The sequence below is a fragment of the Rutidosis leptorrhynchoides genome, chromosome 9 (genome assembly GCF_046630445.1).
Source record: "Rutidosis leptorrhynchoides isolate AG116_Rl617_1_P2 chromosome 9, CSIRO_AGI_Rlap_v1, whole genome shotgun sequence".
Classification (NCBI taxonomy): Eukaryota; Viridiplantae; Streptophyta; class Magnoliopsida; order Asterales; family Asteraceae; genus Rutidosis; species Rutidosis leptorrhynchoides.
In genome coordinates, this window is record NC_092341.1 from 284,601,563 (window position 1) to 284,618,830 (window position 17,268).

The following is a 17,268-nucleotide window of genomic DNA, read 5'->3' on the forward strand; positions in this document are numbered from 1 at the left end:
GAACTTAATTTTTAAACTCGATTAGTCAACAAGCTCGAGCTTCATATCTAGAGCTCAAACAAGCTCGTGAGCTAAACGAGCTTTTCATTTATCATTTATGTACATAAAATATCCAAAATTATGTCAAACATATTAACATGTTTAAACCCCGCAAATTTGCGGGTTATAGCCTAGTAGCTTAGCTATACTATTATATCAAAAGAATTAGTAAATAAAATATAGAAAAATTAGATTATGTAATTAACAAGTCGAGTTTGAGTTGAGCCCTAGCTAATAAAAATTAAATGAGCCAAACTTCAGCTTAAAATATCAAACTCAAATTGAGTCGAGCTTGACTACTATAAAATTTAAATAAACCGAGCTCGAGGTCGAGTCTAGTTAAGATTGAATTTGACTAGGCTTAGTTTAGACCCCCCCAAAAAAGGACTAACGCTATCATTTATCAAATTTTATTCTTGTTAATTTGCCGTGCCTGCTATATTTTTGGTACCGACAAAAGAAAGGAAAATAACAATTCCCAGTTTCGGCCAAACAAACCCTAATAATGGAGAGATGAAATAATGAAATTATAGCTGAAAATTAAACCCTAATCCGACTATCGTTATACAGGTGTTGTATTTCTCTCCATTCCATAGCTTCATATTTATTAAATTAAACCCTAATTTACAGCTACTGTTATATATATATATATATATATTTGTATTGTATATCCTTTTGAATTGAACTTATTATTAGGGTTATTTCAAGCTTCTCTTTATACTTGACATGTTCATATGTTCCTACGCTTAGAATTAAACATAAAATACCTTGAATTGCATCCATCGATGGTGTTTTGCTGAATTGAATTAACTTGAATGAAACTTGAGATAGTATTAGTTTGGATTAGGAGAATTGTTTTATAATGCGCAGTTCGATAAACTTAATTGCTTCTTTAGCATATCTAGTATGGTGCTTACCTCTGTTTCTATATAACAAATGTGTTCACCTGCAGTGATAAATTTAAGTACTTATGTGCCTTGTTTTAGGATCTTGATGGTTAAATGTACCTTTTTATATGTGCAGCAATAAATTTACATCTTAATTGGCATGCTATAACATCAATCGACTTTGCGTCCAGCTTTTTTATTTAAACGCAATTTGACAGGTTTTGAAGCTATAAAAAACTAACCTTTTGCATTCACATTTTATATGATCGGGTACGAAGATACTAGGGGAATTTGGGTTAATAAATATATAAGAGAGGTTACATTAAAATGAAAATGCCTAATTTTATAGGCTTTTAACATTTGCCCTCAACTTTTAGATTGAACTTATTAGGGTTATTTCAAGCTTCTCTTTATACTTGACATGTTCCTATGTTTCTTCGGTTAAAATTAAACATAAAATACCTTGAATTGCATCTACGATGATGTTCTGATGAATTGAATTAACTTGAAAGAAACTCAACATAGTATTAGTAGGGATCAGGAAAACTGTTTTGTATTGCCCAGTTTGATAAACTTATTTAGTATTTACTTCTTAATTTAAGTACTTATGTGCCTTGTTTTAGGATCTTAATGGTTCAAGTCGTACCTTTTTTATATGGGCAGCTATGTATTCTCATCTTAATTGGCATGATGTATCATCAATCAATGCTTTACTGTCCTGCTTTTTTTTTTTTTTTTTTTTTTTTTTTTATTACAACACAACTTAACAGATTTTGAAGCTATAAAAAACTAACCTTTTGCATTCACGTTTTATATGATCCGGTATGAAGATACTAGGGGAATTTGGATTAATAAATATACAAGAGAGGTTACAGTGAAATGAAAATGCCTAATATTATAGGCTTTTAACATTTTCCCTCAACTTTTTTTTTTCTTTCCAAAATGTCATAAAAAGGATGTTATTTCATGCTGTACAAATTTAGGGAAATCCATGCTGTACAAATTTATTAATAAATTTTAAGTACTTATGGCTTAACATATGCATATTCTCTTGCAGTTCATTCTGTATCATACAAAACCATGGCCGACGCTGATCTGGCTACAGCTTTCAACCTAACGCTTTCTTTCATAGACCAGCTTAGCAAAGCATTAGTCGAGCTAAAATCTCATAGAGACGGTTCTACGGATACCGTTTCAATCGTCGACATCATCAAACACTTTCGTGATCTCGAGGCAAATATGAAAAAGAAATATACCGAACTCGAGGCCAAGGAAAAAGCTTTCAAACAAGAAGAACATGATAGTGAAACATTACTTGCATCCCTACAGGCAGTTATTACTGCAAAAGAACAAGACATGTTTGACCGTATCCAAATTCTTAAAGATTCTGCTGTTTCTGCCATTATAGAGACACGAGAAATTCATGTTTTTCCGTCTGCTTCATCCGTTGATATAGTGGACCACGTTGAGAAGACGGTAAGCCCTGGTGGCGAGATCATGTTTGACCAAGAGTTGACTAAGTTTTGTAACGAGATGGATACAAACGGGCTTTTAAATTTTGTTACTGAGAATCAAAAAAATAGTAGTGTTTTATGTGAACAACTTAGTCATGCACTTACAACTTGTACGGACCCGTTTCGTTTGGTTCTTGATTCACTGGACGGGTTTTACCCTCTCGATGATAACAATACAGATACCGCTATGCGCCGGTCCTGTATTATTTTAATTGAAGCCGTTAACGCCATGTCAGCAAAGGGTGATGTGGGTGTTGACCACTTGCTGACTTATGAAATTAAGCAGCGAGCTAAGGCTATTGCAGATGAATGGTGGCGTAAGTTAGGTCATGACGTCATCGCTGATGCTGGCGACGGAAACTCAATAGAAGCTGAAGCGTTTTTACGGCTTCTTTCGGCTTTTAAAATTGGTTCAGAGTTTGCAGATGACGAACTCTGTAAACTGGTTTTTGCTGTTTGTGAGCAAACACAAGCACCTGAGCTTTGTCGGTCTCTTGGTTTAGCACACAAAATGTCAGGTTGGTGTTTGACCCGAAAGTCAAACAAACGAGGGTAGTTTATATTGCCTTTTAGGATGAGAAAATGGCCATGTTTTTGTTTTGTGTGCAGTACTGAATTTTTGCTATGTGCAGGTGTTATTGAAGAATTGATTAAAAAAGGGAAACTAATAAGTGCAGTGCATTTTGTGCACGCGTTTGATTTTGTTAACAAGTTTCAGACTGTTCCCTTATTGAAGACTTATTTGAAGGACTTGAGGAGGAATTCGCAAATAAAACACATCAAGTCACGAAATTCAGCTAGTGTTCAGGTTGATTTTGGGTCCAGTTTTTCTAATACTATTTTGGATCTCTTTTTATAGACATGATTAAATAAATGATTATATACAATTTTGTATCTTTTTGTTCATGTAGTCTGAGGAAAACGCGAAAGAACTTGCAGCACTAAAATCTGTGATCTACTGCGTTGAAAAATACGATCTTGAAGATGACTACCCACTTGAACCCCTTCACAGACGGGTCGGTCAACTAGAACGATCGAACCCTGCTAATCATCGCAAGAGATTTCGTGAGTCACCTACCAAACATGAGCCGACTAGTAAACACGAGTCGCCGAGCAAACATGAGTCGACTAGTAAACATGACTCGAGGATCAAACGGGAGTCGACTAGTAAACGTGAGTCTAATAAACGACCACCCAGTAAGAAGCCACGTTCAAATGTAGGTGGGTTCTATGGGAACCACAGTCCTGCCGCTAGTTACTTGGCGGTAAATGGGCGGCAGGTTCCTGCTCCAGTCTACATGGATAGAAGTCTATATCCTCCTCCACCCTACAACTACCAGCCACCCCCACGTACTAACCAGGCGACTTACAGTCAACGGGTTTATGAACAAAGTGCGTATTACTACCGCCCAGATGATAAACCTGCCGCCGCTGCTGCCGCTGCACCACCGTTATCCGCTTATGAAAATACATATTATCTTCCGCCAGATGATAGAGTTGCCGCCGCTTCTGCACCATTACCATCTGCTTATGAGAGTAAGTTTTATTATCCTCCAGATAATCGAGGTGCTGCACTACCACCACAACCGTCCGCCTATGAAAATGCTTATTACTACCCACCCGATGATACTGCCGCTGCCACTGCCACTGCCACTGCCGCTGGACCAACGCCACCACCACATGCTTATGTTCCTTATCACGCTAGCGGTGTACCTTCTTCCTATCAACCATATATGTAGTTTATACGCACTGTAATAGTGTAATACTTTTTTTGGTTATAACCTTTTTTTTGTTCAGTCTTTTGTAATAGGTTTTCTTTGTATTAGGTATGGTTATAAACTAACTAATGGATTAGTTGATATGCCTGTCTCATTAAAAATTTCTGATGCTAGGCTGTGTTTGGTTGCAGTTTGAGATGTTTAAAGTAGCAATTTGGCTTCCACTACGATGTTTGAAATGGTTTATTAGAGCAACGGGTATCTGTGGATATCACCGTCCATCACCTGGCTAATAATGGATACCAGCCCACCGCCGGTCTTAGTTAATCTCAGCGTCGTTGGCCACCGTCACTCCCCCGACGGTGGTTTCAACTATTTTTTATGTTAATTTTTTTCTTTTTTAATTATTCTATTTTCTTATTGGTTCACGACTAAAATCGACACTGAAATGAACACTGAAATGGATGGATACTGAACGACACTCTACTTTAATCAATTTCAAGGTCTATTTTCGACCTTAAAATGAACACCGAAAATGGACTACGGATTCCTTGTGCTCTTACGATAGTGAGACTCGTTATACGGTATATTGATAAAGAAAAAAGTACGTACAAATGTACAATCATATGTATGAACACTATATATTTATACCCCGTTTTACCCACACGATGCTTAACATATAACCTATATTCTACAGTATTATTATTTTTTTTGAAAAGCAAAGAATTTATTAACCATTAAAAGCATACAGGAGGCATAGGAATAAACCCACAAAACAACTCGAGAACTACAGAAACACGACAAATATTCAGGACACTATTACATGCTATACATCAAGTTCTTGAGTTGCAAAGACTGCAGCTCAAAGAAATAAACTAAGGAGCCGTGAGATATATGCTTGGGTTGGTTAACCATACGTGCCAATCGAACTTCCTTCCTCTCGCTCTAGTTGAAATCCAATCGAATGATTTGACTTGTATTTCATTTAGAGCTACCGGGGCATTCCAACGCTTGCTTTCGAACACCATTTTGTTCCGGTTTTTCCAAATGAGATACGCAAAAACCCACAATAAAGCTTGCCAAATTTTTGAGCCAAAACTCGTAGGTGTCACATTTGCAGCTGCCATTCCTCCGAATATTTCTTGTAGACTGAAATGAGAAAAGTTACCCAAGTTCCACCATCTAAAAACACGATCCAAAACGTCAATAACATGTTTACAGAAAATAAGCGCGTGATCTACGGATTCCAAATCATCGTCACAAATTGGGCAACGCACACTATGGAGGTCGATACCCCTTTTGTCTAGTTCGAGCCTCACCGGTATTCTTTTCTTTAACGCCCTCCAAACAAATATCTCTATTTTTTTGGGTACCAGGTTGTTCCGTGTGACGACCCGGAAATTTCCGACCAAATTTAAACTTAATCTTTATATGGTTTCGATACGATAAGCAAAGTCTGTAATGTTGAGTCTCGAAAATTTTGAACTGTTTCATATATCTATTTGACCTTCGACTATTTCCGACGATTCACGAACCACTATCTGTAAATAATATATATATATATATATATATATATATATATATATATATATATATATATATATATATATATATATATATATATATATATATATATATATATATATTAATTTGAAATAGAAACTTATATGAGTTAGTTTATTTGTGTAAATCAAATAATACATGACATTACTATAAATCTATCTATATATGAAAAGTATATTGAATATATATAATTTAAAATTTGTTTAATAAACGCTTGTAGCACTCGTTTACCATCTTGATGATTATTAATCAAGTTAAAAACGAACTTATATGATTTTAAAATAAAAAGTGATCCGAAAATGAGTTATATAAGTTACTAGGTTTTGAGTCCGTGCGTTGCACGGCTGCTCAAAAATAGTTGCAAATTAGTTATATATAGATAGATATAGATATAGACTTTATAATCTATAAGGAGCTACAACAATTAAAGACTATGTAATACTACCAAAACATTAGAGTTCATAAGAAGTGTCATATATAATATTTTTTTTTTCTTTAGTTCTCTTATTTTATTGATTTGGGTTCCGGTATAGAAGTAAAAGACACAAACTTTAACTTACACCGGAAAATCAACAATAATTCCTTAAAATATCTATTGGATGAGTGAGCATATGATTTAGTACGTTCGGTTAAAAATAAATATAGAGGCATATAGACTATAGCCAAAAATACGAAAACACAAAAAAAGGGATTTAAATTAATAATATAAATAAACACATACGGTTTGAAACACTTGGATCTTCTCCCTGAATCTCCTATGATACACTTCTACTCAGGAAAAAGTCCATTGCTTTTCCTTTCACACTTCACTGTTTTTTGTTAACGATGGTCATAAAAACTATTAATGACAAAAAATTTATCCTTTGATCGATTGATATAACATCTTGAAATTGGAAAGGGAATAGAGATAGAGATGAGGTTTGTTAAAAAAGAACCAGGGAGTTTTGTTTTGTTTATTTTTTTTTTTTTTGTTAAATCAATGTATTTATTAATTTATATTGACCTCCAAGTTGTTGTTATTTAATAAATTTCTTTAATTAGTTTTAATCATAACCATTGAAGTTTTGACAGCTGTAAATTACTCATGTCATGTTGTGCTAGTAATTCGGATATAATGACAATTAGGATAAAACAAACTCTCTTTTATATAATATATAGATATAGATAGATAGGCTTATTAAAAGTATATTTAGGATCTAATTATTTAATTTTAAGACTTTTTATATTTTGCCCATAAATGAGAGGGACCGTTGATGTAATTTTTATTTATTAAATTAATGAATGAATTTTATACCATAATGACCAAAATAAATAAATAAAGTTAATTTAAAAATATGAGATTTTTCTGAATACTTTTATACGCCACTAATTGTCAACGGAGCACGATAAAGTCCGTGTGATAAAACTTTCAGTAGATATGACCAAAAATCTCCCCGACTTCTTAATGTGTTTGAATTTACATGCTTTAAACCTTTTTATTATTATATTATAATTATTATTATATTATATATTATATAAATATAATTATATATAAATATATGTATGTATCGATATATAGAAGAAGAAAGAGTTTAACACAACAAAACCCACCATCATGTATCTCTCCCTCTCCACTTGATTAGGCAGTTTCCACAATCTTCCCCCTCACACCGCCGGCTGCCACCATGAACCACCACCATCGCCGGACACCCAAAATTATTTTTTTTATCTTCTTTCTCGTTCTCTACTAACCCGTCACCATGACAATCACATTCCTCCTTTTTGTTATCATCAAACCGCTCAAGAATCATCACCTTCGGCCACCCAAACCATCGTCACCACCACCACACCTGCATCATCATTATTAATATTTTTTTTTTTGTCGAAAAACTTCATCACCATTAAAATATCCAAACGTTTCTGTTTCTAATCTACTCGCCGGTTCACAGAATGAATACAATCATATGTTACTGCCATAGCGATGATATTCCAGCCTCTTTACTTTCTGTTTAACAAAGAAGGTGAGGAAGGAGATGAGCAGTAAAATGATAATGGTTAACTGCTGTTGTAATACTACTCTCGTCCGTTTGAGCATATGATAATGATACGTGACCATGATGAAGATGGTGTCACCGTGTTAACGTTAATGATGATGAAGAATAATGGTGATGATATCGTGATGATGGTGATAACGATATGATGATGATGATGATGATGATGCTTGATGATGATGATGATGATGAGGTGTTTAAATGATGATGATAAATGGTGTCGATGATGATAGATGATGATACATGATGAAGTTGCAAAGAGTATGATGATGATCGTGATATTGAAGATGATGATGAAAGTTGTAGAAGAAAAATGAAACAGAAATTAAATGGGTTTTAAGTTAAGAAGAAAAAGAAAACTGAATAAAAGGGGTTAAAAGAATTTAGGTATGAAGTATTTCGAAAAGAATCATATAGATCAGTGGTTTGGGCGTTTGATAAGAGAACAAGAGGTCCTGAGTTCGAACCCAGGCCACTACAATAATTTTTTTATTATCAAGAAAAGCTGTTGGGTTTGTGGTTGCTGTTGGGCCGTATACTTGTTGGGCTTCTATCTAGGCCGAGGGATTAATGGGAATGACGGAACGAATGAAGATGATGTAGTGGTATGATATCGCATTGATAATACATGTTGAACTTTTGATGATGGGAAATGAAACGAGGTTAAATAGGTTTAAGAGGGTATTAAAACAGAAATGCAAGAACAGTGGGCTGGTTAGGCGTGTTGTGGGAAAGGAGAGGTTGCGGGTTCGAGTCTCGTCGTGTGCAGTTTATTTTTTTTGCCTATTTTGAGGTAGTTACTTATTATTATTATTATTATTATTATTATTATTATTATTATTATTATTATTATTATTATTATTATTATTATTATTATCTTTATTATTATTTGTGATGACCCGGAAAATTCTAGTCAAATTTAAACTTAATCTTGTATGATTAACGTTTCCGGCACGATAAACAAAGTCTATGAAGTTAAATCTCAAAATTTTGAACTGTTCAATTAACCTTCGATTGTTCTCAACGAAACGCGAACAATTATATATAGATACATATACTATAACTTGAAAATGTAACAAAGTGTTGAGGATATGATACTGTGCATTAAACTTATTGGTTTGATTATCTGATTGATATATTTAACTACAGAGTTAAAAGATTATGCCAAATGATTCTAGTAAAAGATATTTACTGAGTCTCTTAAGAATTATGATATTATTACGTGTCTCTGTTGAGAGGTCCACGTTGATTTGAGAAATCATTCATTTTTAACGGTATTCGGAATAAATGGTGAATTATTTGTTTAAATAACGTAATTTGGACACATACAATAATAAGGAATATTAACTGATAAGAATTAATTATATGAATAACTTGCGATACGTATTTTAAAACGTGTTTATAAATATTGAGAATAGATATTAACTTGGTTATGAAACGTTTGATAAATACTATTATATTAATAAATAACGAGACAATGATTTATAGAAGTAAATGACCAAAATACTCGAAAGTTTAAGATATACTTTGGGTGGTATAATTTAGGGATAATTTAAGGCTATATTTTGACAAAGGTACGTGTCCCAGAATGTAAATTACAAGTTTTCTCAGCGTACGAAGGGACACTCAAAAAACCGGAACCGGGACATAAGTCGCGTAACAACGTACGACTTATCAGAATAAAAATTACAAGTTAACTATGCATGTGAATTTAATATAATATATAATTAATTATATAAATTAAATATATTATATATATTATTAATAATTATGTCGACAAACAAAAATACAAAAAAATGTGAGCTGGATTTTGGGGCCATGCGATCGCATGGAAAATAGGCATAAAACCCATGCGATCGCATGGGGTCAGATTTCAGGAAAAGTTTATAAATTGAATCCGTTTTGCTTCGAGACACACACACACCAATCCATCTATCTCCCTCTATAATATATATTTATATATTATTATTATTATTATTATTATTATTATTATTATTATTATTATTATTATTATTATTATTATTATTAATTAATTAATATTATAATTAATTTTAATACTATTAGTAGTATTATTATTAATTAATATTATACATAAAATACTACGACGTGGTCATGAGCGTGTCACTTCAAAACAAGTTTTTCGAGCGGGATAAAGCTAAGGAAACTATGGGTTATAGCTATGGAGGTTAGGGGTAATATTTGTGGGTAATATTCACAAGTCAAACCTAGTGTTTATCATCTCCGTTACGTCTACATACTTTTCTGAAATATTGAATCACAATAATAATACGTAAGCATTTATATTTTATATTTTATAAATTAATTGTGTATCCATGTCTAGTGCTCGAGTATATATATTTATACAGGCTTGTATGCTAAATTTCGTCGTTAAACAGTTTATAATGAATCACGAATTAAATACATATATTATTGGTAAAAGATATATGATATACATGTTTTTGGAAAGCTGGCGAAAAATCAATAACTTTTCATTTAGAAATCGCGTAATTTCGATGAACGAAACAAAAGATATGGTCAACTGAATTATAATTGACGTTAATTGGAATTGCTTTTGAATCTGCAATTAATATTTAAACAACTTGTTGGTAAGATTGATAAATTGAATTTTTGAATATTACCAACCGAGTAAATGAATCCTTATATAAGGTACGTCTCGTTTTGTTGAACTATTGTTAAAATTCACCTTTCGAAACGACTTTGGATAACTTTTATATGTCGATCTCGAGCATTAGGATTGTGATACACTATGACCATACCTAGCTTGTTAAACATTTATTGACCAACATATCTTCTCTAGGTTGAGATCTACGGTTATTTGGGTATTCCGAGTTTCGATCACATTTTGGTGAACAACTTTATGTGCTGCTAAGGTGAGTTTCATATGCTCACTTTTTAATTGCTTTTGCAATCTATATTTTTTGGGCTGAGAATACATGCACTTTATTTTAAACGCAATAGATACAAGTACATACTAAATTCTACACCGAGTTTGAACCGAAAATCCCTTAGCTTTGGTAACTAGTAACTGCCGGTTATAAGAACTGGTGGGCGCGAGTAGTTATATATGGATCCATAGGGCTTGACATCCCCGTCTGTTCCAGGTATAGAAACTCTAGCCTGAACTATAAAACAGACGTATGCTATTTGAATTTAGTACACGTTGGTTTGCGTGTATTGTGCATGTTGGTTGCATGTAAGTTAAAACATGGGTACTTATTATAGACGTTAAAGCTTAGTTACCAGGGTGCTCAATCTTGTAGAATCTTTTGATAAACGTTTCAGGTGAAACAACTGAAATCTTGTGATCCACCTTTATATACAGATTATACGAAACATTAAAACTATGAACTCACCAACCTTTGTGTTGACACTTGTTAGCATGTTTATTCTCAAGTTCCCTAGAAGTCTTTCGATGTTTGCTTATATGTTAGACAAGCTATGTGCATGGAGTCTTACATGGCATATTTTTCAAGGAAACGTTGCATTCACCAAATCATCACCATGTATCTTATTTTGACTGCATTGTCAACGGAAGTACTATTGTAAATTATTATTTACGGTGATTGTCTATATGTAGAAATCATCAGATGTCGAAAACCTTTGATTTAAATATTCATTTATGGTGTGCCTTTTCAAAAGAATGCAATATTTACAAAACGTATCATATAGAGGTCAAATACCTCGCAATGAAATCGATGAATGACGTGTTCGTCCATATGGATTTGGAGCGATCGTCACAGTTGGTATCAGATCGTTGGTCGTAGCGAATTTGGTCTTGCATTAATGTGTCTAACTGATAGATGTTAGGATGCATTCGTAAGTCTGGACTTCGACTGTGTCTGCATGTCATAAGTTTTACTTATCATTTCTAGTCAAAGACACGTTTTACTGCATTGATTGCATGATAGTATATAGACAAAATTAGTATCTTAGTGTATCTGCTAATTTATATCTCAGCGTATATGTTACTGTTAACTTTGCCTGACAGCTTTCGAAAAGTTCCTCCGTAATTTACGGACAACTTGTATTATATATATGTATTCTATGTAATTAGAATATCATCTGATATCCAAAAATCAATTTATATCAAAAATCCTTTATCCAAACCGTGTAAGATGAATTCCGCATCTAGTTCGAATTCCTCAGATGCTGACAGCTATTCCGATATGGATTTTCACTCAAACTCCGAAGGTAGTGTAACCGGAATGGATCAACCAATTAGCCATCATCTATTCTGGATGGATTGGGGATGGGTTCGTAGCCTCCTCAATCATTGGAGACAGGAAGAAGGTGATCCCTTCCATCCACCAAATTTCCCTCTTGGCGAAGAACCTGAAGCACTTACCGGCGAACTTGTTCGTAATACCATTTTCTCTCTCATTTCCAGAGTTTCTCATCATGATTATACACTACATCGAATTTTAGATCTTATTTATCCGCTCATCGGAACCGATCATCCTGGTATAATAGAAGAAGTCAACGAGCTTCGCGCTCGGGTAGTGACTTTGAAGAATATAGTGCGAATGTTACAAACACCACCAGCAGCACCAGCAGCATAATTAGTATCACCTTCATCAACACCAACATGATCATTACCACCACCAACAACCACATCCGCATCACACGCCTCAACATCACAAACTGTACCTCGGATATCAACATCATACGCACTATAGATACCAAGGAGTATCAACAACAACAAACGATGAAGTATGGATTCATAACTTCATCGGAGAAACATTCTGCGGTGATTATGTAATCTCTAAAGTCATAGAGATTATCTATTCTAGCCTTAACCATAAATCAGATAGAGTAGAAACCCTGATCGGAATGGTGTATGATTTACAAGCTAAACTTGTTATACCACAACATTAACAACACCGTCAGCCTCACCAGCACAGTCAGTGCTGTCAACATCGTCAGAATCAGCAGCACCTCTAACATCATAAGCTCCGTCAGTTCAAGAAAGCACTGTGGAAAATCATTACGAGTCAATAACGCGTATATTGTATCAACGAGTTATGAAATATTAACTCATTCCTTCTGAATAATTTATATGTATATCTTATATATATAAATTTTTAAAACTATAATAAATCTTTCTGTACTAAGCTATTATGTATGGAACTTAACTACTCAGTTAATTCATAGTAATAATATGCTATGATGTACATTCTTCGTTAGCAACTTAATCATCGTTAACTACAATCTTTGTTTCAAATTCAATGAATTTCATTTCATAATAAATCAAGTGTATTATTCAATAACATGTCTGATTTTACACTTTCATCTTCGGTACCCTCGAAACTTTCTAGACAACATCATTCGTACCTTGAAAAGTTAACGAGAGTACTATGAGCACCAACATCCTTCACCAAGGAATAAGAATAAATAATGAAGTATTGATTTCATTAATACTCTGCAAGATTATGTAATCTTTAATATTTTAGAGATTATTCATTTCTAAGTCAAGCCAAAAATCAAATGAGCTTAATATGATATTAACTCATTAAATCTGAATTACATCCGAAGAAAATATACATACAGATATTTTCATAAAGACTGTAATGAAAATTCTTTTGTACAAAATATTAATTGTGAAATCTTTAACGGGTAGGTAATACTCGGAAAATATATAAGTTCACAATTAATATGTTACATTGTACATTCTTCAATTTTGATTCAAAAATCATTAACTATACTCACTATTTTCACAACGATATACAATCGTTTTCATACAAGTTCAATTACGTATTCTGATATATTGACGAATCAGAATCCAAGTCATAACTCTGAACCAGTAACATCATTCTTAGATCTCTACATCTTTCAAAGCTATACTTTGACTTCAAAACTGTGCAAGATCCTTTAGCGTTGTTAATATCGAAAATAATCTTGCCATCCTTTTCAAAGTATCCAGTTTTATCACACTTTCAACTAGTCAACTTTGATTTTTCAGATTAGCCTTATTGTAACCTTGACATATACGTTCTTGTTACTGGGGAACCTTTCATGTTCCACCACATTAGCAGTAAATTTACCAACAATTTCATTTATCCTTGACCTTCCAAAAAAAAATCCTTATACTCATTGAAATCCTATTATGTACTCATCCACATCTAGTAACAATAATGGTCATACGAATTATCTGGAATTAGCAATCAGTATTTTGAAATTTTGCAGCACGTCTACGCCAACAGTTATATGAGTACATATAACGTCTACCTCCTAGACTTACATACTTCGAATGTGAAGTTTTTGAAAAACACCCTGAACTGCGAACTAGTTCTCGAAATGCTGATGAAGCAGCAAAAACTGTAAACGACTTTAACAGTCAAAAGTTTGATGATAAAGAATGGTATGGTGGTAAAGCTGAGAAAAAGAGAAAGTTTGGAACTGGAAAACGGATTGAGCAAAGTATGAAGGAGGCTGTGGATAAATCACAAAGACTGAACCTGCCTTCAAAGAATCCAAATGATTCAGTGTCTGCTGAAATACTTAGAAAATACCTTACTCTTTACTCTAAAACCTTTACGGACAATATTCTTCATCATCATCATTATCTTAAATATTCTAAGATATCATCATATCTTTCATTATAAATATCCTCAATATTTCTGAGGATAATTTCGTGACTATTTGAAATTATTCATTCCTTCACGCTATCTGTGTTGCATCATAACAGAGACTGTGTTAGTTTCTAAATTCTGAAAAATTCGAATTTAAAATATGAATGTTTTGAAGTAGTGTTGGGAACTGAAGCATGAATTAGTATAATATAATGACACTTGATCAATGTGATTATATTACAGTAAGTCATGCTGAGTTTCTAATGGAACGTGATAAAGGTTCACAGATCACACCCTCATCATGAACCATGTTACATAACTCTTTCATTCTATATAATCTCTAAATATATCAAGAAAATATACTTCTTGATGATTCGGTCTTTTCCAGATATTCTGGTAATTTGACAAATCAAGATCGTGCCATTACAATTTATTTCTTAGAACATTAATTATTTTCATCCGAAATTCATACCTACAAATTCTGGACCATTATCCGCTTGACATAAGGTCGGGAAGAGAAATCGAAAGCATGTAGCTCTGAAATAAAAAGGAGAATATAATCCCGATAACAACTCTGAAATTTACAAACCGTGTATATCAATGCGTATAGCAATATAAAGACACGGGAGAATGAAAAACACTATAACACCAAGGTAATGGTAAAAGAAAGTAACTTCCTCTGGTGGTAGATGAAAAAGAAGAATGACAGATATAAAAGTTAGGATTATATCAAGAATCAGAACTGGATGAAGCATTTCACAATCTTTTGGAAGTATGAAATGAGGAAGAAGATGTAGGAGTGGTGAAAATAATAAAACAGAAAAGGTCAATTTATAGCGAAATAACAGACAGAGCAATCAAGACAGATGACCGCATATAATTAAAGAAGATCTTAATCTCCTTAATTCCCGAAGAATCAAATCTTATTTAGATTATGAAGACTTTCTATTCCTTAAATTCCGGAAATCAATCGTTACTACGTCAAGAGATAAGACGCATCTCTATTCTCTATTTCACTTTTGTCATAACCCGACCTTAACCATAAGGACGAATACAATAACATATGATTTCATCGCGAGGTATTGACCTCTATATGCGACATTTTTCAAAAACTGCATTCGTTTTTACAATACAAACCATAGCTTTTATTACAAATACAAGGTTTAAACAACTTAATAATGATTATCGTTTAGCGATAATCTTAGACTTACAAACTTTACATGTGATAATAACAATACGACTTCCAACATATTTTACATTAAAATCCTCCGATATGCAGTTTTATTTTTGACACAAATATGCATACTCAAGATCTTGCTTAAATTCAACATGTTGCAGCGGAAGCTTTTAGTTATCACCTGAGAATAAACATGCTTAAAACGTCAACATAAAGTTGGTGAGATATAGGTTTAATGCCGGCAGCGTTATAAATATAGACCACAAGATTTCATATATAAACGTTTTAATAAAAATATTCTAAGTTGTTGAGCACTTGATAACCATACTTAACATTTAATCAACGTCGCATATTCCCTTTATTATGAAATCTTACTACACCGTACCAAGTGTAGTCACCAAAACGAAGTACCGTACAACCGTTGAATACTGGTCGTCCAGTCCGGTTGGGGTTGTCAGGCCCGATAGATCTATCAACATGATTCGCGTTTACAATACTCATGTAAATAGTAGTTACCAAGTTACAGGGAAGTATGTCAGTGGTACAACTCAACGTAGAATATATATTTTTAATCACTTGTGTCCATAACGTAAATCATAAAATGCATGTATTCTCATCCCGAAATATTTAGAGTTTAAAAGTGGGACTATATACTCACTTTTGTCTTGAAGGTATTTAACTCGACTTGGTCTCCGATAGATATCACGAACCTAACCATATATATAATATATCAACATATTTTCTTTTTAAGTAATCGTTACATATATATATATATATATATATATATATATATATATATATATATATATATATATATATATATATATATACTTTTAATACTTTTAATATTTTCTTAGTCCGTAGTTAGCAGTCCGATGTTAGTGGTCCACAATTAGTTGCTTAAATAAAATAAATAAAGACCCCATCGTATTCGTATTGATCAGAATTAATCTCGACCCATGGTACCATGTTGTCAAGTGACGTGTTGCGTACATAAAGTACCGTGTTGTCAAATGACGTGTTACGTACAATCATGAGGTCTTATGATTAATCTTCTCGTGTTGTTTACGGGTGGTCCTGAAATATATAAAATCAAATCATAAGTAAATATATATTAAATATTATGTAAATTAGCCAAGATATGATTAATCCGATTTTGTCATAATATGATATATTACAGGTCTTGAAGTATTTTAAAAAAATCAAATTAGAAGGATCTATTTAGTTTGCGAACAAGTTTGAAATCACTCAAACTATGTTCTTGTTGTTAAAATTTTACAACACAAAATAAGATAGCTATATAAATATGAATCGAATAAGGTTATGAATAAGGTTACTACCTCAAGTTACTTGGACAAAGCTACTGGAAAAGGTAAGAAAAATCTTGGAATTAAAAGAGTGGTGGAGTGGGATTGAAAGATTGGAAGTAATCTCCTTGAAATCGGATGACTATATTGATACGTTCTTGAATAGGTAAATGAAGAGAGATTAGGGAGTGAATTAACTTGAAAGAAAATTGGAAATGAAATTGTATGTGTGTGTGTGCAAAATAGCATGATTATAGAATGGATATATAGGAGATTTAGTTTGTTTTCTTGCACAAAAGTCACACATGAGGTTAAATGGCTGGTTCCCACATGTAACATCATGTCTAGTGGCTGATCATTGAAGTTTATTGTTGGTATATACCAATAGTAAATACGTATAGAAGCTGGGTATGATACGGTTACATATACCCTAGATATACTTG

The 17,268-nt window shown here is 33.1% G+C and overlaps 1 protein-coding gene across 1 annotated transcript; it reads left to right on the forward strand.

Annotated features, from left to right (window-relative positions):
• The first annotated feature begins 478 nt into the window (after positions 1 to 478).
• LOC139866705 (FRIGIDA-like protein 1) lies at positions 479 to 4,323 on the forward strand. Its single transcript, XM_071854998.1, has 4 exons — positions 479 to 609; positions 1,984 to 2,958; positions 3,073 to 3,248; positions 3,352 to 4,323. The coding sequence occupies exons 2-4, from the start codon at positions 2,007 to 2,009 to the stop codon at positions 4,177 to 4,179; spliced, it is 1,956 nt and encodes a 651-aa protein (XP_071711099.1). The 5' UTR covers positions 479 to 609; positions 1,984 to 2,006; the 3' UTR covers positions 4,180 to 4,323.
• Positions 4,324 to 17,268: the final 12,945 nt, after the last annotated feature.

Bases quoted from the DNA above. Each gene is read 5' to 3' on its own strand.
- LOC139866705 (XM_071854998.1), top strand. From the start codon at position 2,007: ATGGCCGACGCTGATCTGGCTACAGCTTTCAACCTAACGCTTTCTTTC. The intron at 2,959-3,072 runs GTTGGTGTTTGA...TGCTATGTGCAG, and splicing joins TTTAGCACACAAAATGTCAG to GTGTTATTGAAGAATTGATT. The intron at 3,249-3,351 runs GTTGATTTTGGG...TTGTTCATGTAG, and splicing joins GAAATTCAGCTAGTGTTCAG to TCTGAGGAAAACGCGAAAGA.